Below are 16595 nucleotides of genomic sequence, written 5' to 3'. Positions count from 1 at the left end.
ATCCAATGTGTGCTAGCCTCCATTTGACGATTTTCAGTGGATGCCCTTTGAAGGGTGTTAGAACTTATGTTTGGGTCAGTGAGTTCGGGAACTCATATCGCTGAGTGCCTATCATGTAGCAGGCAGTGGACTGAGTGCTTCCCATTGCTTTTTCTTACGTCAGAACAAAACAGTTTTAGTTTTGTCTTAAAGTGTTGTAAACAGATCAATAAACCACTTTTAGTCTGCGTTTAATAACTAGGACCTGGAAATAAGACTACTATGTCCAATGTAAGGTATTCATTGTAGTAGATTTCTACCTACTTTGGGGTTACATCATTTTCTCTTACACATAGTGATGTAAATAAATTGTCATAATGGCATGGGATTATAATGTGAAGTGTTTTGCCCCTAACACCAGTGTTGCAATGGATTTCCCTGTATATCTTCTTTGTATATTTTTGCATTCTCTAGTAGTTTGATTCCCCACACTCACCTCTAATGGGGGTTGATATTCCTTATAAAAATGCAACTTTTTAAAATTACTGGAACAATTTAGATTTAATGTTAGTAAAGTGAAAAGGATTCTAAAGAAGGCGACTACTGATTGGGTGATGCAATAGGTGATTTTATCTATACATTTCCTTGTATTACAGGACACACTAAACTGATTGTATCCCTGTCTCTTACCATAGGTGAACTACAAGGCAATTGCACTCTAGAGAGATGTTGGTCAGCCATAATATTTACCATAGTGTGAGTACTTCAGACGGTTTAGTGAGTTAGGATCTGGCATCTTGGGATCTTGTATTTTAGTGTCTAGTTAGTGTTTTCTCCTTTTACAAACTTACTGGTTTTTGAAATAGCACACAGTAATCGAGTGGGGGAGGGGATCAAAATTTGGAGAAACACTGATGTAAAAAGAGTAAGCTTTCACCTATTGCTACTGTGTGAAGGAGTCACAACAACTCCATGTTCTTGCTCCACCATTTACTATGTGCCCCAGTTTCTGGATTTTATCATTTATTTGGCTTTGTATTTAGTGCATTTTAAAATGTTTAGTACTTAGTGCTTAGTGATGGAGAATAAGGATTATGAGTTATTACGATTACCAACATATGACTTAATATATGCCTGGCTTTCTAAAACTAAAAGACCATTTTTGGCAGAGGAGGGCGTGATGCACCTGAAATGCGCAGACCCCTGTGCACACAGGTATCGAAGCTCTACATCACCTCCCTCCACAGAAAATGCCCTTTTTCATAGAGAGACCACCTATAAACATCACATGTGGCTTCACAATTGTGCTGTCATCTTTGACCTCCAGGATACTGCTGCTTGATGACTTCAGCTGCTGACATGACCTATAACAGTTTAACACGTACCCATCAATAACTGCATAGAACTTACTTAATAAATGATTATTAATATAATAACAGTATCCCATTCTTTAGACGAGAATATTAGAGAAGCTCTCTAAGAGGCTAAGCAGTTTGTGGCAAAATGTGTGGTTGACCTTGGTCTGGTTTCACAGCTCCTGGTCTTCACCACTACCCTACAATTAGCTTGAAAAGTAGTGTTTAAGGAGAGAGTGTTGAGAGGAGGCCTGTTTAAAGGACTTTAGGGATTGGGCCTTAGAAGAAAACCTCTAGCTAAAAGATATTGGGAATGCTAAAGGGAGGGTAGAAGTGGTAACTGTTGAAAGCTCAATGTAATTAGTGATAAAGGGGGGTTGGTGGGTGAGTTTGTGGGCAGGGTGTATCTGAGAAGGGAGAGTTGAGCTCCAGGGGAAAGCCTGCTTACAATTAGGATGTACTGATTCTGGAATTGATCTCTTGTGTAAAGAGTGAATTTGTGTGTGTGGTGGGGATTGTCTGTGTAACCTTTTTCCTTTGCAGTTTGAGAGGGTTAAAAATAATTTTTATAATTCCCCCCCAACAATTGATATCCTTCCCCGTTTGAAAGTTCAGTGATAAACACAGTTGCCTATGGAAAAGGCCACCATGCTTTTATATCAGATGACCAGTTTGTGTGTCCTTTCAACCCAAGGCAGAGCATCTCAGAACAGTAGTCTGCAGGCCAGTAGTGGCAGCATCACTCCAAATTGTTGGAAATGCGGATTCTCAGGCTCCACAGCAGAACTTATGGAGTCAGAAAGTTGGGGACTGTGGTGGGGGGCAGATACCTGTTTTAACAAGTCCTCCTGCTGATTTTGATGAACATTCAAGGTTAGGGACCTCTACTGGGTCTCAAAGTCAGTTTATGTTCAAAAAAGAATGCATCACACAGGTGTAATCAGAAGGAGAAAGTATAAATGAAGATAATTGTGCATCTTGAAGCGCTACACAGATAAAAGTTGCTATGTTACATTAAAAGACAAATTTAAGCATATTATGTGCCCCACTTCTCGGATTCATGCGTGACTTTCGCATATAAATGCTTATTCCTTTCCTCTCCCGGTTCTGGTTTCTCTACCAGCACTATCACACTGCCAGGGGATTTGTGAGAAAACATAGGAGTCCCAAAGTAGAAGATTAGAAAAAAAAACAAAAAACAGAAAGAGCTTAGGGCAGCCCACATACTAGGTTGGGCAGCCCACACTGGGTAAAGTTGGTTTCTGACACCACCTACTTAGTAAAGTTCTGAAAATAACATATTAAAACAGGGGGCATATATGAAATGCAGAAGGGAATTCTATAAATTCCTAGGTTTGGGTTCATAAACTCAGCTTCACAAATGCTGGAGGGAGACCTAGTGACCATAAAAACGTAGCTGAAATACGTCTAAGCAGGCCACCCAAAGCTGCATGGCATCTGTGTTAATAACACCACTGCTTCTGTAGCTAGAATTAACTCCTTTTCATGTTAATGGGGAGATCTTACCCTAATGCAAATTCATTGATAATTTCATTCATTCAACAAATATTGGTCTGGAAATACAGGGGTGAACCGTATAGATCCTAGTGGAGCTTGCTTTCTAGTGGGATTAAGTTATAGTAAAAACGCAATACTTTAAATGGTTTTAAGTGCTGTGGAGAAAAAACTGAAAACAGGACAGGAACAGTCTAAGGCAGAGTTGCTATTTTTTTTGTTTTTGTTTTTAGATTTTTTAATTTATTTATTTACTTGAGAGAAGACAGTGAGAGAGAGCATGAGCAAGGAGAAGGTCAGAGGGAGAAGCAGACTCCCCATGGAGCTGGGAGCCCGATGCGGGACTCGATCCCAGGACTCTGGGACCATGACCTGAGCCGAAGACCATTGCTTAACCAACTGAGCCACCCAGGCACCCCAAAGTTGCTGTTTTAAATGGAGGAGGCTTCACTAAGAAGATGAACAGGTGAACCAAAGACCTGGAAAGAATGCAGGCTCCACACGGCAATACATGCTTGGGGAGTGCACCATGTGCGGAGAGCCACCGGCTTAGTGAAGGGGGCTGTCCCTTGAGCAGTGGTTAACCTGGAAGGTTGAACACCATGCTAGCTGCCATTAAAAATTTGAAGAATGGCCTTGGGAAGAACTTACATTTTCATTGCTCTTATAGGAGATGTGAGTCTGTGGGAGCATGACTGCTGCAGGGGAAGCATTGCCACCAGGCAACAAGGGATAAGGCAGAGGGATAGGATCCTCAGACTCCCTGCTGAGCACAAGCCCAACACAAAACTCAATTCCACGACGTTGAGATCATAACCTGAGCCAAAATCAGGAGTTAGATCCTTAACCTGATTGAGCCACTCAGGCACCCGAGGGGTATCCAAGTTCCAAAAGGGCTCTTAGGTTTGTACCCTTCAAGTCCCTCACTTTACTGAAAACCCAATCCTGGGATTAAAAACCAATATTGTTTCATGCATCGTGGCCCTCTGGTGGAAAAACAAATAACTACAAGGTATAAACCTGCAGAAACTGAGTCAACAAATACTGAGAGCCAGCGGATGCCGGAGAGATTGTAGTTCAGTGATTTTGGAGGTTCATTTTTCTCTGACTTAGCAGAATGTTTGCTTTGAAGATTGACTTTCCAGAATTTTTTTTTTTTCATTTTCATTTTGGAACTTCGTTTCTCTGCTGTAGGCTCCTGGCTTATCAAGAGTGAAGAACTTGGTATCCTTAAGATTCATGCTTTAGAAACCTAGAGTATGAAAGGGTAGTATAGCTCATTCTCTGGTGTCCTGACAGTATTGTAGAAAATAAAGTGATTTGGTTTTGAGAAATATATATATTTTTAAGACTTTATTTGTTAGAGTGAGAATAAGAGCAGGGTGAAAGGGAAAGGGAGGAGTAGACTCCCCGATGAGCAGGAAGCCTGACGCAGGGCTCATTCCCCCGGGACTCCAGGGTCATGATCTGAGCCGAAGGCAGACGCTCAACTGACTGAACCACCTGTGTGCCCAGTTTTTAGAAATATTCTTTCTCAATTTCTGTGTCCACATTAGTATATCACCCGTCTTCTCAAAAGTTTCTGAGGTATTGAATCTGCAACAAAGGGACCAGTATTCGTTTTCCAATCCATTGTGGGTTATTTTCTAAAATAAAAATCATGTGTCTGGCTTATTCTGAATTGCATAACAAAAATAATCTGGATTGCTGGAGGTGTAGATGTGTAGGTGAGAGAAACACTGGACTAAAATGTCATTTGTAGCATCTAGGCTGGAGGTACATGTCAGGACAAAGGGCAGTTACATGTCTAAACTCACGATTTCATGTTTGATAAAGGAATGAGATTGGTTACATAAATGATTTCTCAAACCATTACAAACCTTTCATTCAGTTTTTCTGTGTGGACACTTTCATAACCTAATGTTGGTGTAAAATTCTGCTTTCGGATGTCAGGGCAATATTACATCACTTTAAGTTTCTAAAAATTCTTTGTACTTAGTGATAGATATTAATAACTTGGGTACTGGCATTGGTCCATGGCTCCCACTTCCCATAGCACCGATTCAACTCTTAATTTATTCTATTCTACTAAAAGTTGTGCTAAGAAAGTTATCCCTCTTCCACCAGGGAGGAAACTGAGCCAGGTTGCTGCAGGGGATCTCGGCTCGGGTCACAGCCTGAAAGCCCAGGTCTGATTCCCCTCCAGTGTGTGTTACATTATTTTCCTGCTGACAAAAGGAGGGTAGCACAGAAGTGAGCGTGAGGTGAACAGAATTACAGGATCGACTTTGGAGTATTGTAAAGCCGGAAGACTGAGCACATTTTCTTTGTTGCATATAATAAAGGATTTATTGAACATTAGATATTATGAGACTACAGAAGTAATACACTAAAATTTTTTTCTTTATCGTCATGAGGGGGAAAAAACTCTATAAAATAGGTGGAACAAAATAGCTCAACCCAGGAACTTAGTGTTTTCTTTTTTTTGTTTTGTTTTTAAAGATTTTATTTGTTAGAGAAAGCAGGAGAGTGGTGGGGAGGGGCAGAGGGAGAAGCAGGCTCCCCGCTGAGCAGGAAGCCTGAAAATGGGACTTGATTCATCCCAGGACCCTGGGATCATGACCCAGACCCAAGACAGACACTTAAACAACTGAGCCAGCCAGGTACTCCTTAGTGTTTTCAGTGGTACCATGAAATGTGGAATGAAATAAGAGGGTTGAGAGAGGGTAGCTTCTTTTTTCACTTTATGTATTCATATAGAAATTTACGGTAGAAATTCACATCTGCTATGCCCTAGCCTTTCCACTGTAGAAATGATCTTTTTTCTTAACCCTAAACCATCCCAGTCTCAGAATTGGAAGCCCGGCTGGTGCCGTGATCTTGCTTCTCTTTGTAGGTTTGTCCTTAGAATGAGTGGCTTAGTAAATTTTTCAGTTTCAGGCTCTGTTGTTATAGGGTTAAGGAAAGTGTGCCATTGGCTTAGGGAAGTTTAAGGAAATCATTGTGTTGGAAAATACCTATAAGAAGTCTAAAGGATCTGCTACTAGCTGATATAAGATTTAAAAAAAAAAAAAAAAGCTTCTAAAAACTCTAATGCTGATTATGGTAACAAGAGCATGCATATAGTTTTTCAAAAGAAGTTTCATATGTTTCAGATCACATGTTTATTTGGTTATAAACTTTTCTCAGTCAAACAACAAGACGATTCAAGATAGTTGTAGTTTGGAGGGTTTAGATTTGCTGTAGGGGCGTTAGATTAGTTATAAGGAAGGGTCATTTGAGAGCACCTGCTTTCTAGTTTAAAGTTAGAAGCCTAAAGGTATCACTTACCTAATTTATTTTTCAAATAAGAGATTGTTTGCTATCAGTTTTGTTATTACTTTTCTATCAGTTTTGTTATTACATTTGTTTTGTTTTGTTTTCAAAGATTATTTATTTATTTGACTGAGATCACAAGTAGGCAGAGAGGCAGGCAGAGAGAGAGAGAGAGAGGAAGCAGGGGCCCCCTGCTGAGCAGGGAGCTTGATGCAGGGCTCTGTCCCAGAATCCTGGGATCATGACCTGAGCCGAAGGCAGAGGCTTTAACCCCTACTTTTCTACATTTGATAAGGGAATGGGACTGGTTAATTAATTGGTTTCCAGGCCTTTGGAATTCATGGATTGGTGAACACCAAGGTCAAGTATAGCCTTTCTGTTTTTTGCCAAGAAAAATCATTAACCTCAGTAAGAAAACGCCCACAATTTATTAGCATTATACTATAAATAAGTGACTTGTTGAACCTATGATTTCTACTATAATATTGCATAAATGTAGCTTTACTGAAATTACGTTGCCATCTACATTAATTTACACTGAGTCAGGGATAATTGCTTCCCACAGGGGTCAAAACCAGTACCTTTTGGATTCGGTAGCTTTCCAAAGGCCATTATTACCAAAAGGGTCTCTTGATTTCCTTTAAAATTTGAGTATTGAATGATACCAGACCTACAGAAACTTTAAAGGTACAGTCTAATGAAATCCATAGCCTAAGCAACAGAGAGATACAGTGATGCTCTAGAGAATTTGCTGCAGCATGAGGAAGGGTGTGTTTGGTCCCTTCAGAGAGGATGGGGAGCTCCTCCCTGGAGGCTCAGAATAAAGAAATGGTATCAAGCAGTGAGAAGCTTCACGAAGGACAGAGAGAGTAACAGGAAAAAGCTCTACCTCCAGATTCTGTTCATCTACTCAAATCTGTTCCTCAGTTGAATGAACCACAAGTTGGTAAATCCTCAAATCTGATGGCATGGTGGGGAAGAGGAGGGCTCTTGAGTAAGATCATCTGGGCTTACATTTTTACTTTTCCAGTCTTCCACTCCTGGCTGTGTAATCCCTGGCATGCTTCTTTACCCACCAATGTGGGGTTTGTTTGTTGTTATTGTTGTTGTTGTTGTTTGTTTTTAAAGACTTTGGAGTAGATGCTAGCACTTATTTTGTGTTGTGAAGGTTAATATATGTAAAACCCTAGAATATATTCTCCCTTTTTTCAAAATGCTATTTTAATCACATGACTCCCTGACTTTGGAAGGTATTCCATGTTCTTGAGATAAAAACCAAGTACCTTCCAAAGCCTTTGAATCCTGTCCCTCCTCTCTAGCATCTTCTCATTCCACTAGATCCTTAGTTGCTTTACTGAAGCCCAAGGACCTTTCCAAGGCCATTTAGACCAGCTGTGTTCCCCCATCCATCATCCCTTGGTCTCCTCACATTTCCAAAGGAATTCCTCTCCACTTTCATCACTCTGCTCACCTCTTCAGGGAATCTTCTGTGCCCTCCTCAAATGAGTTCAGAACTTGGTTACAAACTCTCATGGCTCCAGAAATTCCCAATAGTATTCACTAAGCTACAGTCATTTTAGTTGCTGTAATTACTTGTTTTCCTCCAGTGTAAGTTCTATGAAGGCAGCAAACCCCTGTCTTTGGCTCACTGGTACATTCCCAAAACAGAGCACATTGCCCAGCACATAGTATGTTTTGATAACGTATTTATGGAACAAAGGGGTAAAGTATGGGGGAGGAAACTTGTCAAGTGCTGTGCAAAAAAGTGTGCCCTTTTAGTGGAACAGAAAGTATGTTCTCCAGAGAGGTGGAAGAGAAGACTGGAAAAGCAACTTGAAAGAGCCCCAGATGGATGAAGAGACTGATACAATACAGTCCCGAAAGGGAACCTAACTAAGGACTGGCTTTGGGCGTATGAAGTGAGCCGATAAATTCTGGTGTTGATAGTGGAAAACGAGAAATGGACAAGTAGTGGGACTAAATTCATCACTGTTAAAAAAGGCTTCATGAATTTAGGAACAACTGAAAAAGTTTTAAAAACAGTCATTGTTTCTCTATGCACAGCATACCTTAAGGGAATTATTAGTAGTTGGCATTATTAAGGAGAAAAAGTCCTCTCTTATAAGTGGGGCTCTTATACTTTCCCTGTATTTTTCTCTGGTTGAACGCATGCTGGCAGCCTTCCCAGGAACCATCTCCTGGATAGCCACCATGATGTGGCAAGCAGATAATGTTTTTCTTGTCATGATACAATCCTTCTGAAGCAAAGAAGCAGTACACGGATCAGATCAAAAGTAATGTGTGAACAATAAAGGCTTCTGTGGCAACGTGTATTTGAAGTTTTATTTGGACAGCTGAGCAGCCTTACCTTTTGCAGATGGAGTTTTCTGTTGTCATCACATTTCAATTTTGTTATTCACCATGACTTTAAGATATTCAATAACGTTTTTAGTATGTAGACGGTGCAGGTGAATGGAAAGCACCATTGGCGTGCTCAGCGGGCCCCTATACAAGATAAAACTTGCTAAAATGTAGCAAAATGTGACTACATGCCATGTTATTTGATGTCCCTTTCCTAACTCCAAACTGAATTGGTTGGGTGTTCAGTGGCATTTTCACATAAAGGTCACTGGTGGTGGGTGCTGGCCAACATGTATGGAATTACCAACGAGAGTATGTGGCTGCCAGAGGGTGAACCTTTGATAGGAGTGGGAGAAGTGAGAGAGAAGAATGTTGCTTTTGGATTTGATTAGTTTCTGTTCTTCCAATATGTGACTGTAGGCCAGTCAGTGAACTTCACAGCCTAAATCACTTAATCTAAAAAGAAAAAGATAACAAAGGTGGCACAGGAGATAATATGTGAAGACGAAAGGAGATAATCTGTGAAGAGCTGTGGGGAGACCGAATACCTGCTTATCAGTGAGTTCGTCGGTGAGCTGAATTCCCATGGCCACTTCAGCACCAATATGGTGCCCTAGATGTACCCCAGACAAAACCTCTTTGAGGATCCTGGACAGCAGGAATCTGTCTGTGTGCACCCAAGGCTTGGAGACCAACTTCTAGGACCAGCCTCTTTATGAGGCCACACTTTGTCTGCCTTTAACTTAATAGTTATTGTGAAAGGATACAAGATTAAGATCGTTTATATCTGTTGGCACTAAGTCCATCCTTATTAGTTTCATAACTTGGAATAACTGAAAAATCTTTAAAAACTATCATTGCTGCAATTACAGAGATTGTCGTTTAGGTGTTATGTTTTTAGGCAAAATGCATTTTATTTTCTTCACAAAGCTAGTTTTATGTTCCTCTGTGACTTCACTCATGCTTCTCTCTGAGGTGTCTTTTTTCTATTCATGTGGACAAGGTCCATTCCTTAGATTAAGCGTGTATTTAAAAATCGGTAAACTTCAGTGGTTAATTGAAGTTTTGCAAGTGCATGAATGGGGAAATAACCATCGATACCATTCAGTCCTTCCTCATTCACTCATTTTATGGCTATTTTCTAAGTGCTTGCTCCTGTGCTTGGACTGGTGGTAGGTGCTACAGATACAGTGGAGAATGAAACTATATTTGGCCTCAAGGAACTTACTCTCTAGTGAGTAAAAATAAAGTGGCATTAGAACCTTCACTCAATTATCACAATTACAAAGTGATGAGTATTGTAAAGGAGAAAAAGTGGTACTAGGTTTGCATACAAACAACAGGATCGTGCTGATTCAAGGCAATTTGGGAATGAATCACTAAGGAAGCGTTAATGGAGGGGGGATCTGAAGCATTACTAAGAAAATTAGATGATGGTGAGATGGACAGTTGAAGTTTTGGAAAGAAGACTAGTGGAGTTGGAGTGTGGAGAATGAGAGAGACAATGCCTCGTGATGAAGCCAGAGTGGTAGTTTGGAGCTATTTGAAGTAGGACCTTGGTGACAATTTTGGTGGAAAGTCAGTGAAGAATTTGTAAGCTGGAGAAGAATTGAAATGACCAGATTAAAAAAAAAATACTAGTTTTTTTTGTGAATACAAAAATACTAATACTAAAGGAAAAAATTGGGGGAAGTGAGATGAGTGGCTTTTAGGAAAACTTCTGAGGCAGGAAGACTAGTAAAGAGGCTAATGCTCTTAGCCAGTTGAGACAGAACAAGGGGCATGAAGAACTCTTGTGGGCACAAGAAGAGGCAAAGATGATCTGAGAGGAGTTTAGGGGCTGGTAGGATCAACAGGGTTAGTGACAAGTTGTAATTTGGGAAATGAACATGGAGAAGATGGAGTTGAGAATGGTTTCCAGGTCTCAGAGGAAGTAGTAGGATCTGACATTGACTGAAGCAGGTATAGGAGGTGCAGTAAACAATCAATCAAGTCATGCATTCCATCATGACATTTGTCCCACTGACACCCTAACCTTACAAGTAAGGGGAGCTCTTGATTGGTATTAGAGAGCCATGTCTGAAGCTTGAGTGATACCAGGAGCATTTGGTGGATTGCACTCTGTGATGGTGTCAGAATCGGAAGCACATGCAAAATGGAGTAACACAGACCTAACTGATGCATGTCAGCATGGAATCCTTAAGGAGAACATGGACGAGAAAAGCAGACTTCTGTGATGGTAGGCCTGCCTTTCCTGCACCTAGGATCAGGGGAGGTCTGTAGCTTACTCCTGCTTTCAGATCATTGCTTTTCCTTCCTCATGCAAAATCTCTCTTGCCTTCTGGTGTACATTCCTTTCAATGATACCACATCGTATATGTTCAGTTTTTTAGTGTGTATCCATCTTCCAGTTCCTCTCACACAGGCATCCATAAGTCAGGAAATCTGTGAGCCAGGTGCCTCTCTCAGCCTCTTTAGTCTTAAAGCATTCAGTGTCTGTAGATTGTCCTTTCTTTCTTCAAGGAATCTTTATTCAGCTCTAATTATAGGACAGGCTCTGTATTAGGCACTGGATCCAGAGGCACACGAAACCAAGTGTCTGCTCTGGTGGTACATACTTTCTGTTTTGGGGAGACAAATACATATCTGGAGCCATGTACTAAGAAGAAAACTAGAGCAAGATAAAAGGGTGAGAATGACGAATAGGGGGCAGGAGGTGGGGTGGGGGGGAATCTCAGAAAATGATATAATGGAGACCCACATGAAGTAAGAGTACACCATGTAGGTCTATGAATGTATTGTGTATTGCTATATAACAAATTATCCTGGAATTGAGCAACTTGAAATGATGAATATGCACATGTCCTCTCATAATACCTCAGCATTAGGAACCGGGGCGTAGCTTTTAGCTGATGTTTCTGCTTCGGGACTCGCATGAAGTCGCAGTCCTCATCCCAGGAGTGGCATACTGTCATTTTTCCTCCATACCTTAAACTACCTCCCTTTCCTGACTTGTCTCTCTCATTGCCTAAATGCAGTTTCCCAGTCCAACTTCTTGCTTCTCTCCCATTTCCTTTTTTATTCATGCTTCCTAAAACAGGTATTTGCGGTCTTAATTTTTGCCACTTGTCCTCTTTCCTCTCCCGTAGATGGGCTCCCACTCTCTTCCACACCAGGAAATCTGTCAAATGTGACCTCTATTGAGAAAGACCAGTCTGTATTTTTTTTTAAACATCTATTTATTTATTTGACAGAGAGAGATCACAAGTAGGCAGAGAGGCAGGCGGAAAGAGAGGAGGAAGCAGGCTCCCCGCCGAGCAGAGAGTCCCATGTGAGGCTCAAACCCAGGACCCTGAGACCATGACCTGAGCCGAAGGCAGAGGCTTTAACCCACTGAGCCACCCAGGTGCCCCAGTCTGTTCTTAATATAGCTGATTCCTCTTGTGGCATTTGATTCTTTCTCTTGAGATGATCACCCCTCTTGATTGCTAATATGGCATTTTGCTGCCTCCTTCTCTGACATACCAGCCTCTCTTGGATCCAGTGCTTCTGCCAACCTTCTACTTTTAGGTGTTTATTAGAGTTATGTTCTTGACTTTGTTTTTAGTTTACCTTGTCTTCAAAGCTGACCTCCCGCAAAACTAAGCTGATAATCCCTGACCCCTTTACCCCCCACCATACACCGACACTGCCCCCCCAACACACACACACATTGTTCAACCATATCCTTTTGTTCTTTCGTTAATGGAATCTAGGCAACCCAGTTAAAAAAAAAAAAAAAACCATCAAATTTTTCCTGCCTTTCTACATCCTGTAAATAACCAACATATGTTAATTCTGTCTTCTAACTCCAATCAAATCCTTCCTGTTTTGGTCTGCGGTACTTGTTGCATAACTGATATCCCATTCTCTGTTCTGATTTGTTGTCGTCTACCCTGGATGCTGCCACCAGTTTTGTGTAACTCCTGTTTCTCAACACGTTAGTACCTGGGTCACCCAGCCATCCTTGAATCACTTGTCATAGAGCGCTCAGATCACTTGCTTGGCACATGCTGCATTTTGCCGTCCGGTTTGTTGGTCTGCTTGGCACAACTTCTGCTCCCCTCTCTCTTAAATTTAATGCTTCTGCAGAATGAAAGTTTTACGTTGCCCTCAAAAGGTCATGCTGTTTATGCCTCCCTCCATTTTACTTCTGTTGTTTTCCTGAAATGTTTTCTCCCTTTTCCCCTTCAACCCGCAGTCATTCAGATCACAGGTCCCTGTCTTTGTTTTGTGACCCCTTTGTCCTCAGCCTTGTCCCCAGACAGTGGAGTTCATAACTTCCTTTTCTATCCTCCCTTGCATAGGCTGCCATTCTTTTTTTTTTTTTTAATTTATTTATTTATTTGACAGACAGAGATCACAAGTAGACAGAGAGGCAGGCAGAGAGAGAGGGGGAAACAGGCTCCCTGCTGAGCAGAGAGCCCGCTGCGGGACTTGATCCCAGGACCCTGAGATCATGACCTGAGTCGAAGGCAGAGGCTTTAACCCACTGAGCCACCCAGGTGCCCCATGCCATTCTTGCTCTTACTGTATTATTTATCCCGTGTCTCTGGTTGTGTGAGCTTTGAGAGCAAGTTCTCTGGCCCATTCATTCTTTTGTCCCTTCAGTACTTAGCAAAAGGCCTTGACACAAGAGACTGCCTAAGTATCCATAAATAACATGTAATTTGACTGCCTTAGTATGGTCTAGGTATGGTTTTATAGGGGAATTAAGACTCCACAAAGTCTTATTATCCTTGCTTCAAAAAACATTGTTGGGTTACTTGGTAGAATTGAGCCCTGAGTTAGGCGGAAGTTGAGAAAAAATAAAAATCCCTGGCAACTCAGAGTATTAGATACCAAGTAATTAAAAGCTTTTCTGAAGCCAGCATTAAGGTATTTATATTGCAAATTAAACCTGTCTTGGTGTTCCAGCTTCATACGCAATTACCAAATTTTTTTTTAAAAGATGTTATTTATTGGGACGCCTGGGTGGCTCAGTTGGTTAAGCAGCTGCCTTCGGCTCAGGTCATGATCCCAGCGTCCTGGGATCGAGTCCCACATTGGGCTCCTTGCTCAGCAGGAGCCCTCTGCCTCTGCCTGCCATTCTGTCTGCCTGTGCTCGCTCTCCCCGCCCCCTCTGATAAATAAATAAATAAATAAATAAATAAATGAATGAATGTTATTTATTTGACACACAGAGAGAGAGCTAGCAAGAGGAGGGAACACAAGCAGGGGAAGAGGGAGAAGCAGGCTTCCCATGAGCAGGGAGCCCGAGGCAGAGGGTCCTGCTCCCCACATCTCGAAGTCTGAGGTCCAGACCTCATTGGAGAAGATGTGGCATGTCCTACTGTGTGGCAGAGAGTTTGACTGCAGTGCCACCCTAATGGGACTCCTGGGGAGTCTGGCTTCTGGGGTGCCTCACAGTAGAACTTGCTGGGGGTCTGGGGGTCTGCCAGTGGGAGTGGTGTACTAGGAAGCCACCGTCGGGCTGGGAGAAGCTGTCCACACATTTGGGCCATGCTTCCAGGTGTAAGAAGAGAGCCCTTTGTCCTCCAGGGTCCCTCCAACAGTTTGCAAAGTTGTACTAACTGACACAGGCAGGGTACTAGGAAGAGTAGCACATAAAAGTGATAAGTTGACGACTTTGATTCCTCAGCTTCCATAGGTTCCCATTTAACAATATAAGAGTCTTATAGGAATTAGGAAAAAAATAGGTATATATAAAATTTATCTTGAATTCTAGTACCCAGTGAGAGTTGTACAATTAGAAGAGGGTGACAAAGGAGATGAAGGCACCCTAATGTGTCCCAAAGTAGTTAACGGTATTCTTGGCAAAAGTACATTATTGATTACCTTTATTTTCATTGATCTGCATGAAGTAAAGGTATTGTTCTTATACCTGTCTCTTAAGAATTAGTTTCAGCTTAGAAATAGAGAATCAGTCTTTTCTATAGTGACTGAGGCCAACTGATAAAGAGAACGGAAACACTATATGTGTTCAGTGTTTTCCTAATGTAGAATTTACAACGCGTATTTCAGTATATTAGCTAAAATGTTCAGAAGTCAGGAGTCCTCTGGCCATTGAGCAAAGAGAGGAAACAACATTTCGTATGAAGGACACTAAAAGGGGAGAAATCAAACATTGGGGGAAGGTGTGGGGTCAGGTGATGGTCAGTGAGACCACTTTCTACAGACCATGCGTGCTGCTTAACCACATGCCAGACAGACCTGATAATAGTCTAGTCCAAGTAGTGGGGTCCTAACTTAGAGTACCATTATTTCAAGTCAGTTCTTAGAGTAAAAGTTGACATTGATTTTTTTTTTTTTTTTCATAAACTTAACAGAACTTACGGGTCTGCACTGAATAATCTTACAGGCTCTTCTGGAAGGGGTTTTTTTTTTTTTTTTGTTTTTTTTTTTTTTTTTTTTTTTTTTTTGGTCATTATAGTAAAGAAAAGGAATAAAGGCCATCTTACCTGCTACACAGAGGATTTTTAGGACTATTGATGGAATAGATATTTAATGAATCTTGACTGATATTTGTTGATATTTGGGTCTACAACTTAGAAGAAAGGAGAGGTTTAAGACCAACTCTGATGTTTTGCACAGTAAGACTTAATTCCCATCTCTTCCTATCCATTTCTGAACCCCTCTCTCTGTGCTTGTCTTTGTATGTTATTACCTAGTATTAGGGAACATCTAGATACTTGTTAAAGATTTTGCCTTTCTGTCATCCACTCTTACCAACTCTGAGACATGTGCAAGAAGAAAGGGAACTGGTGAAGTCAGGGATGGGGATGGTTGCACCGTGATCTCCCAGCCATGGAGCAGGTTTGCTTAAGGTATACGTGTTGGCTACTGATTTGGATACAAGGATATTGGCCTTCAGAACCTCACTCAAAGAATCAGGAACCCCCTCCCTGCTGAAAAACTAAACAGAACTCTAAAGTACAGATAAAGAAGTTGAGTTTATATCTCCAATTACTTTCTTAACTATGAAATGCCCATGAGATGCCCATGACCTTCAGGTGGGGGCACATGTAGTTTGAGTTGGCTCATCTTATGGTTTCCTGGCTTTCATTACTGCCTTTTATAAACACTTCATCATTTTTAGAAGATTTGGGTCCTTCTTATGTCACCAGTTACCATGTGTTATAAAACATTTTGAATCATTGTAGAACATTTGGTGTCATAATTCTAGCTGGATTGCTAAAAACAAGGAGTGTTACTATTCCTGCCTAATTGTAAATGGGGTTTTTGTTTTGTGTGTGTCTTCCAGGTTTTTCTGAAGAGTGATCGAGTGGCCAGAATGGTTCAGAGTGGAGGATGTTCTGCTAACGACTTCAGAGAGGTGTTTAAGAAAAACATAGAAAAGCGTGTGCGGAGTCTGCCAGAAATTGATGGCTTGAGCAAAGAGACAGTGCTCAGTTCATGGATAGCCAAATATGATGCCATTTACAGAGGTGAAGAGGACATGTGCAAACAGTCCAATAGAATGGCCTTAAGTGCTGTGTCTGAACTTATTCTGAGCAAGGAACAACTCTATGAGATGTTTCAGCAGATTCTGGGTATTAAAAAATTAGAACACCAACTCCTTTATAATGCATGTCAGGTAAGTGGTCCATATTTCCCATTCCGCCACCTGGCTCAGAATGAATATCAAATATTTACAAGCCTATGAAAATGTATGTTTTATAATCACTTTGCCTGAAAAGTTGAGTGAAAATGAATTTTAATAAATTGAGTCATGGTATTTGAAAGAAACTTTGAAAGAATTATTTAATAGAGGGAGAAGTACATTCTATCTCTAAATAACCATTCCCATATGTCCTATGTTAGGACCTCAGATTTTCACCTGTTTGGTACACTAATAATAAAATGAAGATCCTCTATTATCTAAAAAAGTTCAGCAGTTTATAATAAACAGCTATTCCTGAGTGCAAAATAATTTTTTTCTTAAAGGTAAGCTGGTCTTCCAAGTTCTGAGGAAGTAATTGAAACTTCAGAATTTCTTTAACCCAACAGGATAGAAGCAAAGATGTTGCA

General features: G+C 41.0%; 1 protein-coding gene across 21 annotated transcripts in view; it reads left to right on the top strand.

Annotated features, from left to right (window-relative positions):
* CADPS2 (calcium dependent secretion activator 2) overlaps nucleotides 1-16595 on the top strand; it is a 525179-nt gene that overhangs the window by 173006 nt on the left and 335578 nt on the right. For all 21 annotated transcript variants that reach the window (XM_013050847.2, XM_045062940.1, XM_045062933.1 and 18 more), the window contains exon 3: nucleotides 15829-16161. In XM_013050847.2, the coding sequence (XP_012906301.2) occupies nucleotides 15829-16161 (333 nt within the window). The remainder of the gene's footprint in view (nucleotides 1-15828; nucleotides 16162-16595) is intronic.

This window comes from Mustela putorius, unplaced genomic scaffold, assembly GCF_011764305.1.
Source record: "Mustela putorius furo isolate JIRA1106 unplaced genomic scaffold, ASM1176430v1.1 tig00003845_pilon_pilon_pilon, whole genome shotgun sequence".
Classification (NCBI taxonomy): Eukaryota; Metazoa; Chordata; class Mammalia; order Carnivora; family Mustelidae; genus Mustela; species Mustela putorius.
Note: the sequence above shows the minus strand (reverse complement) of the source record. Positions and strands in the feature narration are given on the sequence as shown.